General features: G+C 35.8%; 4 protein-coding genes across 5 annotated transcripts in view; 1 reads left to right on the top strand and 3 right to left on the bottom strand.

Annotated features, from left to right (window-relative positions):
• Positions 1-1,303: 1,303 nt before the first annotated feature.
• Positions 1,304-16,181, bottom strand: LOC144843498 (lysosomal alpha-glucosidase-like). The gene is made up of 25 exons (XM_078700285.1): positions 16,044-16,181; positions 15,634-15,661; positions 14,599-15,246; positions 13,999-14,259; positions 13,507-13,640; positions 13,092-13,240; positions 12,729-12,900; positions 11,548-11,644; positions 11,044-11,156; positions 10,532-10,657; positions 10,035-10,166; positions 9,357-9,470; positions 5,795-5,996; positions 5,187-5,304; positions 4,927-5,060; positions 4,696-4,730; positions 4,348-4,464; positions 3,980-4,128; positions 3,540-3,624; positions 3,341-3,397; positions 3,053-3,183; positions 2,691-2,779; positions 2,467-2,516; positions 2,138-2,290; positions 1,304-1,480 (listed from the first exon to the last, which is right to left on the bottom strand). The coding sequence occupies exons 1-25, from the start codon at positions 16,179-16,181 to the stop codon at positions 1,418-1,420; spliced, it is 3,495 nt and encodes a 1,164-aa protein (XP_078556411.1). The 3' UTR covers positions 1,304-1,417.
• Positions 6,551-7,159, bottom strand: LOC144843769 (histone H5-like). Its single transcript, XM_078700706.1, has one exon. It carries the CDS (start codon positions 7,157-7,159, stop codon positions 6,551-6,553), a length of 609 nt encoding a protein of 202 aa, XP_078556832.1.
• Positions 16,182-16,759: 578 nt separating the features above from the next.
• Positions 16,760-20,076, top strand: LOC144841946 (small ribosomal subunit protein uS3). Its single transcript, XM_078698247.1, has 5 exons — positions 16,760-16,815; positions 17,396-17,620; positions 18,871-19,153; positions 19,361-19,603; positions 19,949-20,076. Exons 1-4 carry the CDS (start codon positions 16,786-16,788, stop codon positions 19,588-19,590), a joined length of 768 nt encoding a protein of 255 aa, XP_078554373.1. The 5' UTR covers positions 16,760-16,785; the 3' UTR covers positions 19,591-19,603; positions 19,949-20,076.
• Positions 20,077-23,564: 3,488 nt separating this feature from the next.
• Positions 23,565-27,725, bottom strand: part of LOC144843592 (vascular endothelial growth factor receptor 1-like) — a 31,903-nt gene continuing 27,742 nt past the window's right edge. For both annotated transcript variants that reach the window (XM_078700438.1, XM_078700439.1), the window contains 5 exons: positions 26,914-27,209; positions 26,543-26,665; positions 26,014-26,225; positions 25,565-25,670; positions 23,565-25,359 (listed from right to left, as the gene is read on the bottom strand). In XM_078700438.1, the coding sequence (XP_078556564.1) occupies positions 24,805-25,359; positions 25,565-25,670; positions 26,014-26,225; positions 26,543-26,665; positions 26,914-27,209 (1,292 nt within the window). In that variant the 3' untranslated portion in view covers positions 23,565-24,804. The remainder of the gene's footprint in view (positions 25,360-25,564; positions 25,671-26,013; positions 26,226-26,542; positions 26,666-26,913; positions 27,210-27,725) is intronic.

The following is a 27,725-nucleotide window of genomic DNA, read 5'->3' as shown; positions in this document are numbered from 1 at the left end:
ACCGACTACTTTTGCCATGTATAGTTTGTGACTATATTAATATATACAAGTGTAATCATCATCAACTAAAATGTAATATGGTTGTCGTGTTATATATTTCCATATTAAAATTAATTTTTGTTTTCATTACCAACTTAATGTAATAAATTCAAAATTCTATCAATTTTACGACATGAAATATTTCAATAAACGACATAAGGTCGATATGTCGTGTTGTAACATAATCAAATTAAATTGATTTAAATATAAGAATATGATTTAAATGCATTAAAATGATATTTATATGTACGACGGTTCAAGACCATTGGGTATTTGGTGGTGTGTATATTGACCAACATCGGACACGGTCACTGTTTCTGTAAACGTATTGTAGTTTGTTTTCATCTCTGTTTGTATCGCTGCATTATTTTTATCAAGAAAAAATACAAATAAAATGTCGTTAGGTGGACAAAATTATATATACCAGGGGCTTATTAAATTTTGTGAAATAGTGTGTGTAGGTTTGAGAGTTGTCGTCGACTTCATTAATCTCGACATTAGCTGATGTGTTACAAACCTAAAAATTGTAGGCCCTATGTCTTGTTATATTTCTTTTGCAGAATATTTATCAAATAGTACGAATATGAATTTGTTGATTTGTATCATGTTGTGCGTTTGAGGGGGCAAGATTAAAGACTTATAATTAAAAGGTTGACAGGTATACCAGTAAAGTACAGTACCAATTTCCAATTGTGGCGGCGCTCTTCTGTTTGACGTAAAAAGTACAACTTCTAAAAACGAGCTGTATCGCTTTTTGAACTAATAATGCATGCTGCCCTCAAGACTTCATCAAAACAACATGGCTGCGCCCAGTAAATGTAGGCATGAGATATCTAACTGATGTATTCCTGACATTTAGGAAGACAAATATTGGCAAAATGAAGCACGTTATTTTAGCTTGGTAAACGTCATGACGGTAATTCCGACTTTTGATACAATAGTGATTATAAATACAAAAAGTGTAGGCTAGGCCTAGGGACTAGGGTAGCTAGCTAGCTAGTAGGGCCACCCTAGAGTAGTAGGGGCCAGACATCCATCCAACAAGAAGACTAGAGGGTCTAAAGATGCCTAAATACTAATAATACTAACTATCCTAGGCCTAGGTTAGGCGTAGCTATTTACTATGAGAACCGGTTGACAGTGTTACTTTTATAGCTGCACTCCAGGTATAAGACTAATCAAATTATTATTATTAATATTATGTATTGATTGAATTTGAATGATACTACATACAACAACATCAGTAAGTTTTGAGAAACTGTTTATTAATCTTTTTGATATGCGTCAACAAGTTAAACAAGTCATCCTAACATACAGTAGTTGTTTATTGGTTTTAATTGGTTGCAAATCATATTAGTTGTTATATAAACAACAAATCTTAATTCCAAGTTATCTTTAACGTGGAAGTTAGAGACTGGTTCATGTTGGATATTGTTAAAACCTGAAAAAAATAAATAAAATATGATCATCAGTACAGTAGGAAATATTGCCTCAAAAAGATTATTACCCTGTCTGTGATAAATCAATATACTTATTAACATTGACCAGAACATTGCTCAAACTGTCTGACATGCCACTGCAACCACTTTTAAAAAACGTTATGGCTAAAGATACGGTACCGTATCCATACTTTTAAAAACTAAAGATACGGTAATTATAGAGGGCGCTATGTAATGTGGATGTTAATCAAATAGGCTATTGCATTGGTTTTCTGCAAGCCAGCTGTGTAGCCTAGTGGGCATGTGATGAGGCTTTGGCTTAAGGTGTTGGAGGTTCGATACTCTTCTTGACGTCTTTTTTTTATTTATTTTTTTAGTTTTTAATTTAAGAAAGATTATTTAGAGGGTTAGGTTTTTAATATTTAGAAAGGAGTTTAATATTTAGGAACAAGTTTTATATTTAGGAACGAATTTTATATTTAGGTACGAGTTTTAGTAATGCAATTTTACCGTACTTTTAGCAAACGGAAGCGCCCTCTATAACTACCGTATCTTTAGTTTTTAGAAGCAAGGATACGGTACCGTATCTTTAGCAACGGTGTTTAAAAAATGAATTTTTTCCCCCTAAAACACAGAATGCAAATTGAGTTGCAAATTACCTTTGTTGATGAATCAAAGTCAAAACTAGAGTGACTAGCGCCCCCAACTGTAACTGAACTAACAGCCTGTACCCCTAGCACTCTGATTGTGTTCCATGTGAGTCCATTGGTCACTGAACCTCCTGTGTTGCTCACCGTTCCTGTCAGCGTTCCCTAATAGAAAGCATCAAACTTTTGATTGTAAAATATTAAAATGTTCAATTAAAAAAAATGAATTGCATCACTATTACTTTGAGAAACATTTTGTGACATAGATGTTACAGTGTATGGCGACGTGTAAAACAATTAAGTATAAATGGATGTCATTTGAATAATTAAAAAGGACTTACCTTATTACAGGTAATGTCCACAAGGTAGTAATTTCCATTTTCGTAAGTATCTAAATTATTTAAAATGATTTAATTAACAAAAAAAGCATTGATGGAATGGCTAGATCATGATTACATACAACAAACACACGCTTTAGATCATAAACTTCTTGTTACAGATTTGTGTACAATTAAATGAGTCCTAGTTGACTCTCTAGATATAATAGTATCTCTATGGTGCTTACCAACAGAGTCCCCGTCATCCCAGAACATTGATCCGGTCGCTTGGTCCACATCGTCAAGGGCAACGATAAGACCAAATGGATTTTGTCGACTACAGAGAAAAAAAATTATCTTATGAACTTATTATATTATGTATATTCAGATTTCAGAATTTAGTGTAGTCTGTAGAGCTATCACAATGCTGGCAAAATGAACACAAATATCATATGTTGCTTTTTTGTAGTTGCTTTATTTCTTAATGTCATATTAATCAATTCTGACAAACCTATTTAATAACACAACTGTATTTTCTTTAATGTAAAAATGTTAATGTCATAATTAGACTACAATTCATTTGACATGCTACAACCTTTGACACGTTTACCTTAGCTCTGTGTTCCAATCAGGATCCTGTGTGGCAAGGATGTATCCGCCTCTGACATGGAGTGGTATATAGTCCATTGGAGCATTCAATGTCACAATGTTCAGTCTACTTGATGGCGCTATTTCAGCTCCCTTCAAACATTTCAAATAAAATTTGGTTAATACCGTATTTACAAGATGTACTTCTAAAGATAAATATTTTTGCATACATGGCGTTTCATATATATAATGGAATTTTTTTTTTAAATCAAAATGCCCGATGGTGGCGCTACGTAGAAAAAAAACTTACCGTATAGTAATCGTACCAGCGACTGTCTGGGAAATAGGCATCTACGGTCGTAGCACCCTAAAAATTAAATATGATTGCATATTATTATTTAGGCTATTATGGTATAATAATAATTTGATAGTTTATAATTGATACAATGTCTTTTCACCAGTTTTGAAAATATCTTTGATGAGACAAAGGTTTAAATTAAATGTCTTACCTGATCTAGAACAGGTGAGATGAGAAGAGCAGGGCCCCACAAGAACTGTGTATCTACGGTGTGTGTAACTGGATCATTAATAAACCTAAAAAGATGTCATTTGTTAGCGCGTGTACATGTGGCGTGTAAAACCTGCACAACGTCACTAGGATGTAACGCAATGACGTACGCACAACGTAATAATTAATTGACCAATCACAGGAGACAGTTTCTGATGATCCGTTGTCGCTCGTCACAGTTTTCGTGACGTGTGCGCCCTTGTGTTACATTCTAGTGGGAACCAGCGGTCTACTGTACATGTTGTATTATAAAACACTAGACATTTAACTATTATTAAATATAATATAATAATTTTGAAAAATAATATACAATTTTACACGAAGTACTCAATCTGATTGTTATCTTTTTCCTGTCGTCAAAACCTTGTATTAAACACCTACTCATGCATAACGGGTCTGATAACAGTGGATCCTACGCTGTGTGCTTCGTGGAAGAGTGTGTACAGGTATGGAAGGAGTGTATATCGGACGATGAGGATTTCACGACTTACACGGGCCATCTCATCGCTGAACGATGCTGGATCTTGCTCCTAAAATTAACAACACCACAAAACAAAAGCATTTCATTTCAGTTTCCAGTGTTTTTTCTGGATTTTCCACCATACCTACTGATACTATTTGAATAGTTTTTTTTTTGACCAACCAACTACTACTTGATTGATTACCCCTTCCAACCAACCTAGTAAGATTAATAGTCTGTTCCCATTAGAGACGCAACATAAGAATGTAAACGTTTCCGTTATTTATACCTGATAACCGATTCCGTTGTGATTACGTGAAAACGTGTAGAATGCACCCAATTGCATCCACCGCTGGCAAAGTTCTTCGTCCGCGTTGCCATTAAAACCACAGATATCAGCACCAATCTAAAAAAAAGACAATTCATAAAACAACACTATCAACAGTGCGAGACAATTAAAAGCGTAAACATATTCTAAACGTACTCTGTCTATACTATCAAACTTTATGTGACAAAAAAAAGTAATGTGCCCATGATGATGTCACCCTTTATTTGTCAAACTAGTTTGATAGTGTAGACGGAACTACGCAAAAGATGTTCTGCGTAATTCCGTGTGCAACGCGCTCTGTATACTTACGTATGGTATTCCGAATAAGTTGAATTCGAGCAAACCTGTAAATATACAAATATATTGCAAATTTAAACATTTAACCATCGATGGTAATATGGTAGGTGCAAAAAAAGTATAGAACGTCATTTTGGGACGTCATTACGTCAGAGGTCTATAGATAAACTACCAAGAGGGCGCTATATCAATTATTTCCAATGTCACACGTCACTACTATTATGTATGTGTTTGTGTACTCACCAATGATTGAGTATCGTAGATGGCTCCACTGACTCGCGTTATCCCCCAGCCAATGACCGGCGTACTTCCCGGCCCCCGGGAAAGTGGATCTTGAAATGACAATACTTCGTTTCCCAGTAGCGCTACGTGCAGCTCTAGAAATAACAAGAATTAATATATAGAGTAGACCTAGAATAGATTGGTGTACATTATGATTTTAGTTTCAAATGTACAGAGATTTAGAGACTAATATTTGTTGTTAATGTGGAAAACGTTCTTACATAAGTGAGGGTAGGCATTGTGACCATCCGTAGAGATTGTGTACATCGTAGTGGTTGCCGATGTGAGTACATGCGTCGGGGCACAGTGTCTTGTCGGCTAGCTGGCCACCAAAAATCTCTGTTGTCATAAAATAGTAATAGTATTTCGATTAGTTTCCTAGACTTCACAAATTTAAATACAGAAACTCTGGTATGCCTAATGCTCTGTCTACACTATCAATCTTTTATGTGATAAAAACATGTGATGTGCCCATATGCACAGGATGATGTCATTCGGGCATATCACTACCACATCACACCTTTTTTGTCAAACTAGTTTGATAGTGTAGACAGAGCTTAAGGTTTATCGAATTATAGGACCTTTATTCAAATATCACAATGCGTTTACGAGGGCATAATTATTGATTAAGTCTACAGACACTAACTCGGTTCTAGATATTTGTTAAAGGAATATCGACCCTTATCTTTATAAACAAAAAGAATCGTATAGGTTAATAGAAGACGTGGATGGATTTAACCCTCCCAATTTGTTTGAAACGTTTTGCATAATTTATACAATTGGAACATAGTTTTAGATAATTTTTAAATGAAAACGATTGTACACGTACTTGGTAGGAAAGGCGGGTAGTTGATTGTGTTTTGATCACAGCCAGAGATAGATCCTGTGACGAAATTAGCAGGTTCGTTCATGTCGATCCATAGGCCATCGTAATTAATAACGCCATGGAAATCAACGCACTGTTTCTCCCACCATGTTGTGGTCTCCGGTTTATGAAAGTCGGGGAAAACGCTGTTCTTCGGAGGCCAAACCTGGTATACATTAAATAAAGTGTAAAGTAATGATCTACGTATATATCGATTAAAATTGGTTGGGGCATTACCGAGGGGTAGGGACAGGGATTGATAGTACAGTAGATATTTTTTTTGTATGTAAATTAATTACTGCAATTGTTATATTTGGAAGGGTGCACCTTTGTGCTAAGTGTGTCACCGATCTGAAGGTGCAATTCCAAATAAATATACTACATTAAATGAATTTTGTTAAACAAATTTATAATTCAGGACATTTTTTTAGGCCTCCTACTGGTAATGCAGTGGAACTACATTGCCAGTAAGTGAATTATGTATCCGCAAGTATAATGCCAATTTACCACTTCCCTTGGGATTGCTGGGTTCCTATGGTGTCTCCTGCTAAATAGGAATGTTATTGTGTTGTGGTTAAGTAGGCGTGTTACTGTATCCGGTAACTAATTGTAATTAAAATGAATAAAAAACACAAGACAAAGGGCAAATTAAATCTCTTTTGTATATTTGGGTGGCTCTGAAAAGAGCCGTTTGGTTTGAGAGTTTAAAGTAAAACCAATTTACTTTTTAGCGGGCTTCTTAGCAGCAGCTTTCTTTGCTGCTGTTTTTTTAGCGGTTTTCTTAGCTGGTTTCTTGGCTGCAGGTTTCTTTGCTGCTGGTTTCTTAGCTGCAGGTTTCTTAGCTGCAGGTTTCTTAGCGGCAGGTTTCTTTGCAGCTGGCTTTTTAGCGGCAGGTTTCTTTGCAGCAGCTTTCTTGGCTGCTGGTTTTTTAGCCTTCTTTGCTGAAGTCTTCTTCGCTGCCTTCTTTGTCGCTTTCTTAGCGGCATCCTTTTCCTTCTTAGCAACAGCCTTCTGTTTAGCCTTCTCCTTCTTGGCTTGAGCAGAAGCCTTAGCAGGGTTTACTTTGAATGAACCACTGGCACCGGTTCCTTTCGTTTGGACTAACTCTCCAGAGACGACACCTCGTTTTAAAGCCAATCTAACATGTACGGAACTACCTTCTCCAACTTTGTAGTTAGCTGTGATATACTTATCAATAGCTTGTCGTGAAGAGCCGTTACGTTCCTTCAATGCTGTGATAGCCTCTGTGATCATAACGATGTATTTTGGATGCGTAGCAACCTTCTTTGGCTTGGAAGCAGTTGTTTTCTTGGCTGGAGCTGCAGACATGATTGTAGTTTTGGTTTTCTATCAACGTCGAACGATTGAATGAATATCGAATTTACTCACCGCCAACAATTTATACTCGTTTTTGCGGACCGATACCTAAGCGCCTGACTTTAATCTGACCTGTGCGCGCTTAAGTACATAATTGTAAGAATTCGTAACAAACTGTGCGAGTACACTTATCATTTTTGTATTTTTCGTCTATAAATCATAAATAAAATTATATTGTGTGTAGATATTCTTAAAGCTTATTCATTTGTGTTTATTTCTACATATTTTGTGTCAATATTTTACGATAATTTCCACATGAAATTTGAGATTGCAAAACATGTAAATTTTTCAAAACCAAACGATTGAGTTTAAACCACTTTTTTAATATTTTATTATTTATAAATTTTTTTAATTTTGAGTTTAATATCAAGAACAACCATTATTCTACTTGTATGCCAAAATTGAGAAATATTGATGCGTGTTAATCGGAAATATTTGGTGTTTACCAAAGTGGTGTAACACACTAAACCGATCGTTTCGTCACGCTTCGAAACCAAAATATTGTTGGTTCCGTTATGTAAACAAACACTTAAATGCCTAAAATATCATATTTGTAGTAAAATATAAATCATAAAAACTAGAACATATCATTTAAATGTTGACTATTAACAAATTGTGTATTTTATAGGTTGTATATCGATGTAATTTGTTCACAAATGGCATTTATTATCATATTGGTTACTATGAGCCAAAGTCGCCATTTCAGTGACTCGAAATTTAAGCCTGCTCTACACCACAGATATATTAATTCCATACCTTTTGGACTTATTTGGGATTTAAAATGTTTAATAATCATTATTGAATGGGCAGTAAATTTGTATTTTAAGATTTAATTCTATAGTAAACTGTGATATACTTAATTAGGCCTATATATCTTGATATAACATTGAATTGCCGCCACGTCAGTCAATCTGTATAATGGTCACAACGTCCTTATCGGTGGCTCGACACGTCATCGGATATTTTTTTTTAATTTATGAGGTTATGAATTATGATATTTGTGTTGTGAATTTTACTATCATAAATAATATTAATGATTAGATTAAAACTAATAATATAAACTGTAATATACTTAAGTATATCTTATTATTGAGTTCTTAGCAACAGTCTCTGTATTGTTGGTCGTATCAGGGTTGTACCTTGTATATGTGTGTCGATCACGTCATCGGATTTGTATATATAATAAATTGTATTCTAAATTTGACTATCATTAATATTAATGATTAAAACTAATTAATACTTCATAAATAATAGACCGTATGTTTGTTTGCTGTGACGTAAGGACAGGTCTATAAGTAGGCCTATTGAGTTAAGACCATTAACATTGGAGAGACAATTTAAGTAAAACTAGTTATACTATATGTTGATTTATGTATATCGTGAATAAAGATGATTTTTAGTGTCAATGAAATGTACAGTAGGCCTATATGGAGATGTCTGAGTAGAGTAGGCATTATATAGGCCATAATGGAGGCCTATATAGACCGATATATACCTATTTATGTAGACGCCGGTCTATGGAGATGGTGTGTTGTAATCACCTCCCTGGTTGAATATTTTACAGGCTTTCTGTATACAATTCACACCTTTTACAACTCATTTGCCACAATGTACCCCACCCTTTGTGACGTCATCAATACCATCAATAGTTAGTAAAATTAATCCTTAAGTGTACATTTTTTATCTATCACTCCTTTATCGTAGACCGTATGTTATATTTGTTTGTGTTTTTATTTTGATTTTTTTCAGTTTTATTAGCTATTAGTTTTAAAGTGTATGTTTTTAACCCTTATTTCTAAAAACAGGACCATATGTAAAACAGGTGCAATATATATACCTGATATGTTTTTATGCTGTCTAAATATGTTTTTAAATAAATAAAATACAAAAGGTTTATGATATTTCGAGGATAATTCGTACAGATATATATATTTTTAAACCGTTTATCTCACAGAAATTCAATCAGTTCGGAGCAGGTCTGAGTTTTGCATTACTTAGCAATTTTAATGTTTTGAAATATTCTGTTATTTATGATGAACCAGATTTATCTTATGGATGATCGAATTTATTTGTGATGGAAGAACTGATACTGAACACATTAGCAAGGTTTAAGACGAAAGACATTATATTGTCATTGATATATACCTACCTTTCCAATAGCTGGTGTTGAACAGTCATTATTCTTAACCCATACATCAGCTGCGGTACCTTCATCGTACGGTGGATATGTACCTGCTGGAAGATCGTTGCCTATAAAAGGATCCTGAAAATAACTGCACTATTAGTATTTTTTCCTCCTCTTTTGTGTGAAACACCCTTCAGTTATATTCAATTTTCATTCTTGAAAACGTAAAATTAGTCTTTATTCGTTCCATTTTCATTTTAATATTGTGTGTTTTCGTGACTTTCATTTTTAAAAACACACAAAGTACAAAAAGGTGGAATACAAATGTAAAAAAAGTATTTGGTCATATCCGTTATATAATGAGTTCGTATCAGTCTCCCTCAATAAGACAAAGTAATTAACCTTGGTTTTAATTGTGTCGAATTATCTCTGTGTTAGATATATTTATGTAGGCCTACATTTGGTGGATCATTCTCCATGGGTGGATGTAGTGATGCTTAATGTTGGGTTATGGTAACGTAGGCCTATATGAACGTGGAAAAATAATAACTTCTTCCAATAGGCCTAATAATGTTCTTGTTTTTTAGAATGTTTCTGTTAATATGCTGTGTCTTGATAAAAAGGTTTAACGTAATTTATCATCTTATAAATACTAACAGTATACATATGACTAAAATAATATGAAATGTAAATATATTTTACCAAGATTATAATGTAGTGCATTCCTTGGGCTTGTAGTTCGGTGACGTAATTCGGTAGCCCGTCATACGTAACTGGGTCATAGGTGAAATCTCTCTGCTCTATCATATAGTCAATATCACCATATTGTACGTCCTAAAAAGATACAATGATAATTCATATCTGAAATTGTATACTTTTAACTCAATTCGGGTTGCTGGTAACAAAAACACACGAAATTAGTTGGCACGCGCGTCAACAATGGGTCCTTTTGCGTTTATTGTCTGGTAAATTTTTCGTTAAAAAATTACAGGAAACAGTACCGGTACTAATTTTCGCAACCCCTGAATAATAAAAGCTCCGACTAAAACATTCATTCAAGGCACTTAAAAACTCACTTGTTTTGAAACGCCATGAAGTATGTTCGTTGGAATGGCGCTTTAAACGATTAATTGATTGATTGATTTATTGATTAATGTTATTGATTGATTGACATTGATCATATATGATATCATTCTTACCTGTGGTATATTATAAGCTCTCATCCGGGATACGGTATCTTTGACAGTATCTAGGCTGTTGTATCCATAGCGACACAACTGGAATCCAAGTGACCAGTACGGTGGCATATACGGGCGACCGATAGCCTACGATAAAATATTAAATTAAAAAACACATGGATACATTATGTTATAGCAATCGAAATTATAAAACTATTCCCAAAATTCCGAAATTACAATTCTGCTGAAGCCCCTAACAAATAATATTGTAAAAAAAGATGTTGAAAGATCAGTCATTTTATACCGCGTATCTCCATAGTTTCAATTTATATAGACGAGCGGTAACGGTATTAAAGATATAGAATCATTGTTATTCCTTATGACCATTTACGTGACACAACGCGGAGCGGACGAGCGGTTCCCGCTCAGGACAGAAACAGATTCTACGAGAGACAAGCTACGCGGTTTTCCGCTTACCGTTACCGCTCGTCTGTGTGAATTAGCCTTTAGGATTGGTCGGAAGCCGTACTTACTTCAGTATACTGTTGGACAACGTTTTCTGGAGTGGGACCAAGAAAGAAGTACATGTCTAGGATGCCACCGATGGTTCTGTACAAAAGGTACGGAGCTGGTGAAAGCGTCACATCTGGATGATATAAGAACATAAATTATACTGTATTAAATACATACATGGCACCAAGAGTACAAGCAACGAAGCGTAACAAAAATGTGTGCATATTCGCGGAAGCTGTCACAACGCAAATAGGTTTGTGCACATGCGTAGTTGTTCGTTCGTTATAAGCGTATCTTTGCTTATTAAAGTTTTGTTGACATTAGAACCACAAGCTCTGTCTACACTATCAAACTTTATGTGACCTAAATGTGATGTGCCCATATATGGACATGATGATGTCATATCACTACCATATTTGGACATATCACTATATATATATATCACCTTTTTTTTTTGTCAAAGTAGAGCTTTAAATTTTATATTTCATTGTTATATTTTGTTTGTTGATGTCTGGCAATCGTACCTTGCGCAGCACTGTTGAGGAAAAAAACACCATGGGCGTTGAAGTCTTCTTCGACCGCCATATAAAATGGATGCACACCGTATAAATTACCGGTAGCCTAGAAGACAGAATCAGCAAAAAAATAACCTTATTATTTTCATTTTGTAAACCATATTAATTACGGTTTAAAGCTCGGTTCCTTCCCCTTGAACGCAACGCAAGGTTGTCCGCGCAACGTAAAGCTCTGTCTACACTATCAAATGTGCCCATTATATACATATTATGATGATGTCACTTCCATATTTGGGCATATCACTACCATATTTGGGCACAACACATTTTTTTTTTCAAACTAGTTTGGTAGTGTAGACAGAGCTTTAGTGTGATTTGACTAATCACAAGTGATGGGTAGTTCGAGATGTCGCTTCCTATTGGTCAACTCGCTTACATCTTGCGTGCGTCCAAATGCAAAACAAGTTGTAATCTATTTATCTAAATAATTATCAATATGTAAAATATATTAGATAATGAAAGTAAAGTGTGGTAGATTTAATTAAGATAACATTGTCCTGTATAACACCTGTTGGAAGATAAAGTTTCTGGGATGGACAGGCGAGCAACAAACACGAGCAATATTTAACCAAAATACATAAACCTCATCATAGAAAACAATTTCTAAAAGATATCTTTGTTTTTTGTGCCAATTATTACATCATTTATCATGGACATTTATTTATCAAGCTCATCTTAAAAATTATTGATTATGAATTTAACATTTAAAATAAGTCATAGGCCTAAAGAAAATTCTTCAGTGGCAAGATCTTCATTGTAAAAATTAATCTAAAACAACGGCAAATGGTTCGGTTTTTTAGGCCGACCAAACGAGGAGTTGGGAATGAACAAAAAACACATGCACTCAATCGTGGGTGGATTATAGATTCGTTCCAAAACTGTATTTATTGTATTTTTTTATGTTAGTCCACCAGTCGGCGTTTCGATTTTAAGTCTGAAAACTACTCAAGTAGTTTACGTATGAAACGCCATATGTGCCAAAATATTTATATTTTTACTAAAATTAAGCCAAAACTCAGTCTAGAACCAGGGAAGAGTTAAAACTCTGCTAGAACCTATAGACTAGAGTACAGTATTTGAGGTAAATAATAGGACCTTTATTACATAAAACGCATTACGCGTCAGTTTACCGTCGGTGGCTGGTCACGTGCGTACATTCCCATCGTCTGCCAGTTCATGTCATGTTTAAAGCTGTGATGCTCGTGTTCTCCGAAACCATAGATTTTGGTATTCTGTGACATGGCTGTAGCGATTTGAAGAAATTGGTCCGAGAATACAAAACCTCCGATCGAGGTGTCGAATCTGTAACAAAAAATAGTTTTTATTTTACTTTCTTTCTATACCGTATCGTTTGCCAGTGACACCTTGATGAAACGCCAACCATAGAAGATGCATTCATGTACTTTAAGTCTAGAGACGGCGATAACATGGCGTGTCATACTTGAGCTAGAATCACTAGTCACTAGTAAAGACCACACCGAGTCTGTACTTACATAACCTCTCCAGTTGATCGTCTGGTGACGTTGAAGTTAAAGACGGGATCGTTACTGAAGCCGACGTCGTAGAGTGGGTTAGCGGCTGGGACATTTGGAGCGTCAATGGACAATGGCACCTCAAATCGGGCTGCATTTGTATCTGTGAACTAAAGGACAAAGAACGTAGTGTTAGAGCCAGGTTATAACGGTATAACATCAGTAGCGTAACGGTTATTAGCGCTTACTGGCTAAACTCTAGGCCTATACGTTACGCCACTGTATAACAGTTGTACGCATCGTAGAGATTTGCTACCTCCGCGCAGATTATGGTCTGAGATGTTGTTAACATCCGCAATACCTGCCCACGATTAGCATCGGGGATTTTTTTTGTAGAAAACATGTTCAACATTAATATTAAGGCGATAAAACATACCTTAATGTGTAAACGTCCATCTGTCTGGAATTCTACTAGGAGCGTCAAATACTGAGCGTCGCCGCCGTAAAGTGTGTTTGTACCACGCTTTTCTAGGTTCACTTGATAGCCCATTGACGTTACAATGGGATCACCTAAAACGAGTTAATAATAGATAGGGTTACACAAGGCGCAGCTAAACAGGTTCTTCACAATAAACATTTAGACCAACACTATATGGCAATAAAGAGGTAACGTTACGGAAAAAAGTACATATACAGACAGACATCAAAATATGGATGGACTTGACTGACATGGTGGTGACATTAAGCCAAAGGAAAGGAAAAAAACAAACAAAAAAAAACAAAACAATACATTAAGCCAATGTTATTGCCGGATGATGCCACGAAATTCGTATGCAAAATTCGCGCCATCTCTGAACCAATCACGTCCTGGCGTACGGTACTCAGTACACATATTTTAGAAATAACAACATTTCGTCTAAAAGCTTACCAATCATCTCGTAACCCCAGTCGTCTGGAAAATAACAAATTGGCGCGTTAGGTACATTAGTACCCATAAACTCGCAGCCTCTGTTGCGGCACTCTTCCGTGTCAAATCCTCCTTCAGGCATGCAGTCAATTCGGAACACATCTTGTGCTGGATCACTTCCTTCACCGGTGAAGTTAAAGAAACACCATGGTACACCAGCGGTGGATGATTCGCACCAAAGACAGCCTCGGTCCACACAACTTGTACTGGAAGCTCCACCACCTTATGTAAATAACAATTTCAATTTATTCCGGATTTCACTCAGAGATTGAATAAACAGTGTTGTCCACAGACCAGAGGACTCTCTACTCTAAACAACGAACGAAATTGCTTTTCATGGAAATTTTTTTGTTATTTTTTAAAGTAAGTAAATTGGTTCAAAAACCAATTTCCCAAATGTTTATTTTTGTTAGCGCTTTATTCGGTACACTTCTCTCTTTTGAGACAGTATTGGTTACATTAATTTAAAAACAGGACCAACCTGTCTGGAGTGGAGTTTGAATTCGACCGCTACGCCAACAACCTAAAATATGTTTTCCTCTTACGTACTCTAATGCTTACCTGGGAAACAGTCACGTCTATTTTGCTCTGGGATGTCCGTTACACAACCATTCTCACCACCGCCGCCGCCGCCGCCTCCTCCTCCTCCACCTCCTCCCCCCGGCGGTGTTTTAGTCGGGTAACTACACCATGGGACATTTATTCCTGGTGTATTGTCTTCGCACCAAATGCAACCCTTTGCAATACAACTCTGTTCCGAAGCTCCACTACCAGGAAAGCAGTCAACGCGATCGGCAGGTGCCAGAGTGGACGCGCACCCGGGGGCGTACGTAGGATTTGGCGCGTTAGTGGGGCCTGTATAATGCGGAGTCGTGTAATGCGGCGGAGCCGTATAATTCGGGTTCGTGGTTACGGGAGCGTTTGTAACCGAACTGAATGTAGTTGGTTCGTCTGTTACGGGATTGTTATCGTAGAAGCATGATGTGTAGCCGTTGAGTGGGCACCATGTACAACCGGCGTCGACACATTTAGCGTTGTCAGGTTGAGGTTTAGGCCAGCAATCGACACGGTCTTTAGGTGCGACGTTTGATTTGCACGTGCCATCAAAACCAGGCTTGGTGTTATCAAAGCACCATGGTACACCCTGAGAGTACGTTTCACACCACGTGCATCCCCTGCAGTAGTAAGAGAGAGATACCGCTACATTACCTGAATTGTTATTTTAACAATTCAGCAATACCATGTTGCACTATAACATTGTACAAAAAACTAAACCAAAAACTACGTCCATTAGGTAGATTTTGAATCTTAAGTTAACGCACTGGCGGTCGACAACAATCGTTTAGTTCTCATTTAGACGCAACGCAAGGAGAAGTAAAGCTTGGTTCTCACTAGAGACGCAACACAAGGACGTACCGCAATCACAAATGATGAAATAGTCAAACTGTCGCTTGTCATTGGTCATCTCGCTCGACGTTGTGTCTACGTTCTTACGTTGCGGCTCTAGTGGGAACCAAGCTTAAGCGCAGCGTAAGTAATTTGACCAATCATAAGAGATGGTTTTTTCAAACTGTCGCTTGTCATTTGTTAAATTACTTTCGGCGTGCAAATGTTGCATTGCATCCTAAGTGGAAACAATAACATGTTTATAATAAGACATTACTATTCGTACGAGATGTGTGCGTTCGGTACTTAAATAATGAGGTTGCTCCTTTGCAGCTCATAACGAAGCCATCAGATGAATTGTATATCTGGTACCGTAAAAACAACATGTGCTCAGATATTCGGCCGCCGATTGATGCATGCTGTGAATAATATTGGGTGGTGTGTGCAACTTGGCAGTGACTTGCCTTTAGTGACGATGTGCACTGATGTGACGATACTAAGAATGAGATGAGAATGATATGACGATGATAAGAAGAGAGGAGATAATAGGAAGAAAAGACGCCGAATAACCAAATTAAAATGATGGGAAGATCCATAACATACTTAGCTATGCAGTTTGCCTCCGTTGCTCCACTTTCTGGGTGGCAGTCCACTCGATTTTGCTCAAGAACTTCTGTAGGGCATTCCCATGCTTTGTAAGCCAGGGATGATGCCACATACGCTAGACACAGGACAATTATTCTGAAACCGGACCTCATGATTACACGGCTCAGAACAACTGAAATAATTAAGATTTCACAATCGGGACTCGTTTTTATACAGTTGCTTGTCCTGAAAACTTGCCAGCTGTATCCAATGAAGTAGCATTGATAGGCCCTACATTATCACGACAAATTTCGAAAATATTGATTTTAGAAATTTAATAGTTGAGTAATAAACATCTTGATATCTTTGTTATATAATATAGATGAGAAGGTTATAAAGGTGTCAGGGGGCGGAGTGTCGGTGATTGAGTTTTAGGTTTTCAGGCGATCTAGAATAAGCATACTACGTTGTTCCAATTATATTATATTACGGAAACTTATTTTTTGTGATGAGAATTTCGAAGTTGGCTTGTCTTTAGTTTTGTAATGTCATTACGTATTTTACCATTATAAAATACTACTTCAATATAAACCACTGTATTGACATTAAATATTTTAAAATTGCAGACTACTAAAATAATATATTTTAAGTAAGTGACTACATAAGACCATAGATTTCTATTCTTTAATCCATGATAAGACAATAATAATCCAATTTATTAGAGCGCCCTCTATTATTTTCTGATCCGGGTTCTTCCTCTTATTCTCAGCCTTCAAGATGGCGGCTCAAATGTCCAAGAAGAGAAAGGTAAATTGAACATTTTAACACATTTTAAGTGTTTATATACATGTGAAAATCCGATTCATTGATAAAGCAATAAGTAAACGTTACATCCGTATGTTTTTAGTGAAAGATCGTTTGATACTGCTGTGATATCGACGGATTCGTACATGGTCTCTCCACGCTTACGTGTGTGGTTGTGCCTGCTACCTAGGCTGGGTAGGCTATAATATATAGGCTAGGGCTAGTCTGCTGTAGACTAACCTTGCTTACATGAAAAGTGATAGCTCTAGATAGGCTAGGCATATAGAATAATAATAAAGTTAGTAGGCCTACTTAACGTACGTATATGGTAGGACTCCGAACGTACGTACCGTTGTTATTTTGTACTTTCGCACCTCTCTCGAGCTTAACCCAATTTAAGAATTGACCCACTGCCTCCCGGCGGTGATACTGATGATGCACGACAGAATGTGAATTCAAGTTAGGCCTAGGTAGCCTAGATGTGAAAGTACAGTCAGTAGCCCCGTACAGCCTGCCTGCCTGCCTGCCTTCAACATTCCTTAATTTAATACAGTCTGTGTAATGTTAACCATTTTTTTTCCAGTTTGTCTCTGATGGTGTTTTCAAAGCAGAATTAAATGAGTTTTTGACCAGAGAGTTGGCTGAAGATGGCTACAGTGGTGTGGAAGTTCGAGTTACACCAACACGAACGGAAATCATCATCCTTGCCACGCGTACCCAAAATGTTCTCGGAGAGAAAGGTCGCCGAATTCGTGAATTGACCTCAGTTGTTCAAAAAAGGTTCAATTTCCCTGAGGGCACTGTTGAGGTTTGTTTTTATATATTTACACAATTCTACCATAGTAGGGATACCGAGAGCTGACTCCATTTTCATTACCACGATTAAACAGCGCGCACGTTACTATGCGCGCAATGTCATTGACGCGGTGTTTTTTTACTTTGGTAAACACTTTTTATTAGGTAATTATTCTGAAAATAAATTAATTACGAAAATATCCTTTTGAGTAAATATTTATTTACCTATTAATCTATAAGATAAAGTATTATTTATTTCCATTTCATTCAACCAAAAATGTGAATATAGTGGTTAAAAGATCGTTATCGCCTAGCGCGTATAGACTTTGTTTACTACGAAACCCTCGGAAGGCTCAATGACCTACCATTTTCAACCTTATTTTTGTAGTTGAGCCTCTTATGACCTCAAAATGTTTTTTATTCCTACACCAAGATAATATAGTTCCACATACCATGTGCTTGTTACTAAGAAAAATATTAATTTTAAGTGCTAAAAAAACAGTTTTATCCCGATATGAGGCCTTTATGATTCGAATATTTCATAGTAACAACCCATATACCATGAAAAATATCCGTTTTGTCCATTTTTAAAATAATTTTTGGAAAATTCCGAGAGGCTCAACTACAAAAACGCCATTTTGTGGTATGATGTCATTGCAAGCCAATCAAACCTCTGCATTCGACCGCTCCGCAGGTCTCACGGTTGAACGATTTTGGATTCTCGCCCTTTGATTGGTTGACGCGAATCAACACACAGCGGAATAATTTTCTCGCGAGTGCCGTGAAGTCACATGGTCTAAGGCCTGTCCAATTACACGTGAAAATAATGCATTGAAATTCTTCGAATGAAGTTAAATTAACACTTTTTTTATATAATAAATAAGTAATATCATATTTTATTGAATTTTACAATGTTGATATACAAATTATATTACTTAAAACCGTGATTTTATTTAATTATTTTTACGAAAAATGACTAGTTCATACAATTGTCGACTGAGGGCGCAATTTGTTTACATCGTTCGTGGCTAAAAACGATCATTTTCGACGATGTTTTAAACCCTATATTTCGAAAACTACAAGTCATATTTTCATAATTCTTTCTTTATTATAATATTGATACAAAATACTAACAGCCAATGTATAATTTGTTTGAAAAATATTAACTTTTAATTTTACATCGTTATCCCTACCATAGTCCTTTGATTACAATTATTTGCATCATAATTAAGTATGTACTTACTGATTTTAATTGGTTGTTAGTTGTATGCCGAGAAAGTCGCTACACGTGGTCTGTGCGCCATCGCCCAATGCGAGTCTCTACGTTACAAGTTGCTTGGAGGCCTTGCCGTCCGTCGTGCCTGCTACGGTGTTTTGCGTTTCATCATGGAGAGTAACGCTAAGGGCTGTGAAGTTGTGGTGTCTGGTAAATTGAGAGGACAGCGTGCTAAATCGATGAAGTTTGTTGATGGGCTTATGATCCACAGCGGTCACCCATGTAACGAGTACGTTGACACCGCTATACGCCACGTTATGTTGCGTCAAGGTAAGCATGTTAAGATTTAATACGACTTATATTTTTACAAGTTTTAAAATACCTACTGTATTAAAACACTAGATATCTATGCATATGTATATGTATCGTATCTTTCTACACGGCAATTACACTGAGACAAACTAGGAAATATCCATGTAATAATACATTACATTATTATACATGTGTACAGTTTATTGAATATCCTTTGCTCTACAGGTGTACTTGGAATTAAAGTGAAAATTATGTTGCCATGGGATCCAGCGGGTAAGATTGGCCCCAAGAAGCCACTTCCTGATCTTGTCAGTATCGTTGAGCCTAAAGAAGAGATTATTCCAAGCCAGCCCATATCTGAACAGAAAGGTGCCAAGCCTGAGCCTCCAGCAGTAGCCCCTGCTGCACCTCCATCAGCACCTGCTCCAGTGCCTCAAGCCCAGGGACCAATGTAAACAATCATGTAAGGTAAGACTTGTAATACTGTTTATTTTGTAATTTGAAGGCTTAGGTTTAAGCTGGGTTTATTATTATCCATTTACAATCAACCCATGACTGTATAAAGCTCTGTCTACACTATCAAACTAGTTTGACGACAAAAAAAAGGTATGATGTGCCCAAATATGGTAGTGATATGCTAAAATATGGTAGTGATATGACATCACGTCCATATATGCGCACATCACATTTTTTTTTTTATGTAAATTTAGTAGTGTAGACGGAGCTTTAGCTGTATAAGTAATAGAGGTACTGAGTAATTATAACCATAACAATGTACTTGTAACATAGTGTTAAATCTATCTTGAATTTCAGGTACCAATGACTTGAACCAACATCATGAAATAGTTGCTTTATACAAGCATAGTATGTTGAAGAAAACGCAAACTATAAACGAAATAACATCTAATGATTAAAGATAAATAAATGAAAATATCTATAAATTGGTTTGTAAGTGTTTCTGTACTTTTGGATTGATACGTTTTGGGACCTTGGTTCTATAGGCCATGTAGAAAATTCCTCCTTGGTTCGACCATTCCGTCACTAACCATTTAACTTGCTGTACGGTATAATTTAAATCCTGGTAACTGTTACACTCAGTGGCGTAACGCAAGGGGAAAATGCCCCTGGTTTAGCCACTGAGCACTAATAGCCGTTGCGCCGCTGGTTACACAGGAATGCTCGAGCGGAGAACTCCATTTTCATTTCAACTTTAATCAAATCTTCACTTTTTTCGCAAATAAAACTTAATTTTAATGCATCTTCAAATTTAATTGTCTGGGAATGTAGCCTACTCATAGTTTGACTACATTGAATCATCTGTAATGGCTGTGCTATCAAAGTAGACAACAACCAGTGTGACAACAGAAAAAGAACAGGTACTCTGAATGTACTGTAATTACATATAATGCAAGATGAACATTTTACAATCAATACACTGTACTGGATATACCATAGAACAGTCTTGTAATTGTGTCTAGCGCCCTCTACTTTATTCCCAACTCCAGTAATTTTAATTGTGTCTAGCGCCCTCTATTTTAGTCCCAGTCACGTCACTATACAGTATTGTACTGTACTATCTTTGGTCACATGGATTAAAACCAAATGAACATTTTAAAAGAATTCGTTAATTCGTGGTACTTTGCAATAATGGATGACGACAAGAGGTTTCAAAGTGATTCGGGTCAATTATTAATCATTCTAAATTATTTATGACATAACACTTGTGCGTGTTTCCTTATTTGATGTGCATTATTTAATCAACTAATGAATGATGACGATTTGGCTAATTGTTTTCAATGTCCACGTTACGGTCGTGATCGTTTTATTTCTGTAAATTTAAATGTCTTGTGAATATATATATATACGGAAGATTACTCGTGACGTAGTGCTGCTGGCAATATTTAAGTTTGGTTCCCACTAAGGACACCCAAGTAGGCTACATGAGCGCAACGCAATTGACTAATTGCGGCATGATAGATATAGGCCTAATAGAGGATCTGCCGCTCTGTGATTGGCCAACTCCCGCTTGTGTTGCGCGCCATGAGTAGCGTCTGTTGTCCGCCCGTTTGTACTAGGAGTTAGGGGGAGGGGACCAGAACATCAACAGCATGTTTGGCTATATTAAGTTTGGTTCCCACTAGAACGTAACGCCAGGACGTAAGCGCAACGTAAGTGATTTGACTAATCACAAGCTATAGATTATTCGAACTATCGCTTGTCATTGGTCAGCTCGCTTGCGTTGCGTCTCTGTCCTTGCGTTGCGTCTCTAATGGGAACGCTTTAGGCTTACTACGGTACTATTTTTTATGAGAGGATCCACAGTCTGAATGGCGACATATTTACGTTGAGTAACAAAACTATTTTTATGACAATAAAATTCATCTTTACCGGATGATGAGTTATAATTACAATGATATAATTAACGCACTTTAATCGTGAACGTTAATTAGATTGTACATTTCAATTAATCGCTTTTGAAGTAAAATTATCGACCATGTCCGCATCCGTAAATTTTTGTTGAATTTTGAAGCTAGGTTCTCACACGTGTCTTCGCGGCAACGCATATGTACGCGCAACGCAATGGATTTGACTATGATGTAACTTTTGATTGGTCAAGATGTGTTTCGTGCGTACATTATGTAAGTTTTCCTCGTGGAAACCAAGCTTTCGATTGTTTAAATTCTAAATTGTTATTGTAAGCCATTAGTATGTACGATCCGTGCATATTATATTATACATCTAACACAACATAACAATGAGAACACAACATGTTATACAACTGATAACATTTATTGATAAGACATTGTTTTCACGCGATTAACTAATTATGATAAATATTTTTCATAATTGGTGTGGATGGCCATCCGGTGACATCAGTGACATTTCTCGTGGCTAGTTGCTTTTGTTTTGACAATAAAAGTGGTCAGTGGCATTTCCGCTGTCCCTGACCCCCTTTCACGTAAACTTGGACGTTCTCAGGACGTCTTGGTCTTGATGGTCATACTATAATACCATTCACTAAGTAGGCCTAGCTAACTCAAGATATACACTCAATGGATAAATTAAGTGAATATGACGAAATAGTAATATTGAATGAATGCAAAATGAAAACGTCCAAATAAGTATTATTGGAACATTAAAAATAGCTTTTAAAAGTACATCGAATTTCGCGTTCACATCGCTGAATTCGTATTGTTATCTTTCGGTGTATTACCTAGTATTATAAAGTATGAGTTTAGTATAATTTCTAATACTTGCTTGGTTATTTCAAAATATCAAAATGTTGCATGTTTTCGATTTATATCAAACAGCCTTTTCATTTTGATTGACGTTTCCGTATTGGTGGAAATACTAAAATAATATAATTTATTAATATGAAGTCTCCACATTTATACGATGTTACAAATATTGTCATTAATAAACCACTTTGGTGACATATTTGTTAGAACACTGTATCATTTTGTAGCGCATTTCAAGAATCCCCATGGAAGCTTTGTTGTCACTTGTAACGCGTATGTCCAAGGCAATTGAGTTGACCAATTACAAGCGTCATGATGATCAGAATAATTGCCCAGCGCTTACGTACGTCCCTCTCCCCCTCTCCTTGAGTTGTTGCGTCCTTAAAGCGTGATTCCCACTAGAACGCAACGCAGCGACGTATCGACGCAAAGTGGTGTATTGCGTAATCACAAGTGGGAACCGACGACACAATAGTGCTGCAAACATCACAGGTTTGATTTCACGCAGGCGGGGGCAAACACAATTATTAGAAGGGCATTTGCTTACGTTGCGTCTCTAGTGGGAACCCGCTTTACAATTAGACCTATTAAAACACATTGACTCCTTTGTTTAATTTATAATCTTTATTCACAATACCAATTTACAAAAGTAAACTTAAAAGTAATATTTTATAAAATGTTGAAAAGATACATTTGCATAAAATTTGCATAAAACTCTCCTTATTAAAACATGTTATTTCTTCTTCAATCTTATTTTCTATAGCACACATTTTTGTCAGTGCTGAAGACAAACCTTGAGTCACACTTTAAAATGCAAGTTTGTTTCTGATATTTTAATCATTTCCATACAAATATTTCTATTCTAGAAATTGTGTTTTTTTTCTGACAAATAATAATTGTTCATTTAGCACACTATGGTTTTTTAACAAATTTCTTATTTTTAAAATTATTTTATTTCTTCTGTATGGTTGTTTTAATGATTTTAAAAGAAATATTTTAAAAAATAAATAAAATTACTGTTGCATTTAAAATATAATTACTTACAAAACATAAAATTTGAAAGAAATGGAATGAAAATTAAAATATAAGAATTCTATGAATATTAATCGTTTATACAATTTCAGACTAAGTTGGGTTGGCTATGTACAATCATGTTTTTGGATATTTTTGTATCATTCTTTTTTTTAAAATCTGGTTTAATAAAGAACTGCTTTCATTGTTGTTGTGATAACATATGTCAAAATGGAAACAAGGGTGCACAAAGTGTCCATATGTGAAAAAGTAACATAATTTACACACATTTTTCTAGCTTACCAACTCTTTTTCAATCTTATGAACTTTGACATGAAATGCACTTACTATCTTATATATGACTATAATATAGTATCTTGTATATTACTGTATTATACAGTATTATGCTTTCATTTTTCAGATTTAAAAAAATATCTATGGTTATTTTTTTTAGAGATGTGTGAGTGAATGGTAAATAAAAATATCTTTTTAAAGAGATTGTTACATTCTTGATTATTATACATTGTTTTAGTTTAAAATATTTGTCATAAAATTTACAAGGTTTTAATTTGTTCTCCGATGCACCGGCACAGCACAATAGAAAAATGTATAAAATCATCATAAAAGCTGACAGATTTTAATAAAATTGTGTTCATCCACATAGACAGGAAGTAAAGATTATGACATGGAATGAACTCATGATTATTCATGAGCAGTTCAGGTCAAACTGCGACCGGTTTAAACTGGATTCCAACGTACTTGTTGGAATCAAAGTCAATGGAACATCTTGAAATGTTGGAATGTTTTGAACAACTTATGAATATTCATAAGTTTGCTCATGAATAATCATGAATATATTTTCCAAAGTTATGAATAATCATTACTATAGTAAATTTTTTTTTATAAATAATTATGAAAGTCTAGTTTTTCACAATTTAATAGTCTGTCAGTTAGCATCTTAGTTACATTGACTACTTGAACCATGTACTGTAGTTGATTCACTTTGACCTAATGCTTTGCCATCACCATCTAGTGCCGCCAGAAAATCATTTTAGCAATTTACATTTGTTTGGGTCATTTTATTCATAACTTCAAGAAACAACTTTGCTAAAATGCAGTAAATAACAAATAATATAATACATTAATAAAAACTTTTTTTTATTTATGAATGATTTTGCAGCATGTAAATGGTAGTTTTGTACGCATAATCAATTCAGTTTTGGCAGTATAGGTTAGGAAAAACCAGCATCCCGTTTCAAAGGTCATACATCAATAGTACCTTGTTTACATCACCACGGTAACCAGGTCACGGACAAACTCACATTAATTTGCCGAATTTCACAGCAATTTTTTGTCTCTGCTTTTCTTTTCATCGACGCCATTGTTTTTTTTTTAAATGGTAACATTCGACAAAACCTTCTACACAGCACTTTGAAGGATTGTGATCTTGCTGCTGGACTCAAGCTCTTCCAAGCAAGAGAAATCCACAAAGTTCATATCTTCTTGATAGAAACCTGATTCATGTTTGCTATGATCCTTACAACAAATGTTCGTTTTAACCACTTTATTATAATCTGGAGGAATCTCATCCTCATTACTATCCGACCCAGATCGGAAACCGCTCGATGACTCTGACGTCACCGATTCTTCACTTTTACCGTGCCGGTCCATGTGTAGCTTTCCCGGTCCACCATGGATGGGTTTTAACGTTTTATGATCGATTGACCCGACTGATCGCCGTGGCGTCATGAGATTGATGATGCAGTTGTCTGCTGGTTTTTGAACGACCTCGCTTCCTGTGAAGCTCTGACTTCCGCGTGTCAGCTCAATGCGTTCGCCATCTTCCACTCTCTTGTCTTCCTTCATTCTGTTTGCCAAGTTATCCTCTTGAACTAACGGATCATTTTCCAAAGCCTCATCTTCAGGAATAACTGCAGAGGGTGGTCTAAATGCAGTGCAAATGTCCATGTACTCCTATAAAAAAAAGTCACATGTATTTTGTTAAAAGAAAAGAATTAAATCTCCAGTTTCAGAAAACAAATACAGGACTGATGCAGCGGTAACACACATACACAATAGATTTTCTTATTCTTTGAAATACATGATATATGCTAATTTCTCAAAGTAGTATAGGCCTATATCAATCAATAATTAATAAATATACCAAGTTTTTTATTACCTCTCGAATGTTAGCCTGTAGCTGGTCTCCCAATTTGCAAACAAGTTCACTAAAGATCGGTCTTTCTTTGGGTTCCGAGTTCCATGAGTCTAACATGATGTGGTAGCTACAAAATAATAATAATAATGTAAATTAAAATCACACATTCAACACAGGTCTTGTATCTTTTACTGTATGACTGAAGTATATTATCCAAGAACTCCTAGAAAACTGCAGTTTTAGAATTGCCCAATAAGATTGTTTTGTTGAGTTTATCATTAGTAGTATTTGTCCTTTACACTTTCAAAAGTGGAACGGCTATATAAAATAGATAGAACAAAATAACAGAACAATTTAAAAGATTTGTAGATTGCCCAAAGATTGGTCCTCTATGATTGGTCAACATCTTCATATATAAATTACAACATTCAATACATGCAAGATAAGGTGAAATAATCAAGTAAACTTACATCTCTTTAGGAGCGTACTCTGGCTGGCACATTCTGTAACCATTCTTCAAGCGGTTATAGAATTCTTCATCAACTTGAACTCCTGGATAAGGAGAGCCACCGAGAGAGAACACTTCCCACATGAAAATAGCAAAGGACCAGACATCGCTGTAAGTTGTGTAAACTTTGTCAAAGATCGATTCCGGTGCCATCCATTTCAGAGGTAAACGGCTCTGTAAACAAATATATTAGTTGTTCAATTTAAATCTTTTTATGACTATGGTAGAAACCTTTGGGACACTTTTATTCAGGGGACACCTCTATTAAAGGGACAGTAAGACCAATATATATGCATACAGTTTGTTTGGTTTTGAAGGTGTCCCCTTAATAGAGGTTCAATTGTATTATATGAATATGTTTCCGAAGAATTTATATTAGTTCATACTACTAGGTTTCTTTTTAACAAACCAATATTAAGAGATTTTCAAATTCATTTGTTACAGAACCAGACGCAGATTTCCAATAGTGATAATGATTTTTAAATACTTACACTGCCTTGGGTCACATAGTTTGGATCAGAATAGATATCTCTACTAAGACCAAAATCACAAATCTTCACAATGTTGTTTTCGGTAAGCAGAACATTCCTGGCAGCTAAGTCACGATGAATACACTGCAAGACAAAACATTTAAACATACTTAGAATTTGTTTTGTTTGTTTTAGAATTAGGTAACATGCACCACAATCTTTCAATATATTTGTAAGTATATTTAACAAATGTATGTCAATTTTGAAAAAATCTTATTTTCTGATGACAGAAATCAGTTGATCATTTAGTCATCAAACTTACTCCACAAAACTCAAAATGTCACAATAAGATTCTTTACATATAATTAAGAATTATTGCTTGAAGTGCTTACTTTTCTAGATGCCAGAAACTCCATGCCCTTTGCGACCTGGAAGCAGTAACAGATGAGGTCTTCTAAGGTCAGTGGTGTCTCCTTCTCGCAGTAATCACTGAACACGTCATCATCTTCATCAGCGGAATCCAAAAAGCCGTCTTCGTTGGTGCTGGTACGGGCACTGCTGGTTCGTTTACTCGTCGATGACATGCGCATATACGATGGTTTCTCTTCCATCACGTAACACTTGCGCTTTGATCGCAGGTAGTCGGACAGGTTTCCGAAACAACAGAATTCAACGATGATAAAAAGTTCTAATTGAAAAAAAATAATTTTGAAATATTTGAATTATATTATAAGTATTCTCAATGTACTAAGTAATAAAGTACAAATTACGTCAGAGTAGGGCAAAACATCTGACCACGAAAGGTTCAACTATAAATTAAGAATTGAACTGAGAAGTAAAAGTAGATTAGATCTGTTTTTTGTATAAATTAATGGAAATAAATTAAACATGTGTCTATAGCTTACGTAGCAATTATAAATGTTTGTTTTAGTTGGACCGCCCCTCAAGCAAACCATATATATATATACTGCTATCTTGTGTAGAAATCATAGTCTAGACAGTTAGCGTGTCTGCTACGCTAAGACGCTGTCTAGTTTTTTAGAATCCTGAATCACGTTCCCTCTTACTAAATTCAGTAGCATCTCTATACAATTACCATGTATAATTCGTAACACGGTTAGGAAATGGCGCTATTAGTTTGGTCTGAGTTGAAACTGATAAGAGAATTTAATTTATCCAACATCGATATATAGCATGATCACAA

The sequence above is a fragment of the Antedon bifida genome, chromosome 5 (assembly GCF_963402885.1).
Source record: "Antedon bifida chromosome 5, ecAntBifi1.1, whole genome shotgun sequence".
Taxonomy (NCBI): Eukaryota; Metazoa; Echinodermata; class Crinoidea; order Comatulida; family Antedonidae; genus Antedon; species Antedon bifida.
The sequence above is the reverse complement of the archived record's forward strand: the minus strand, read 5'-3'. Positions and strand labels throughout refer to the sequence as shown.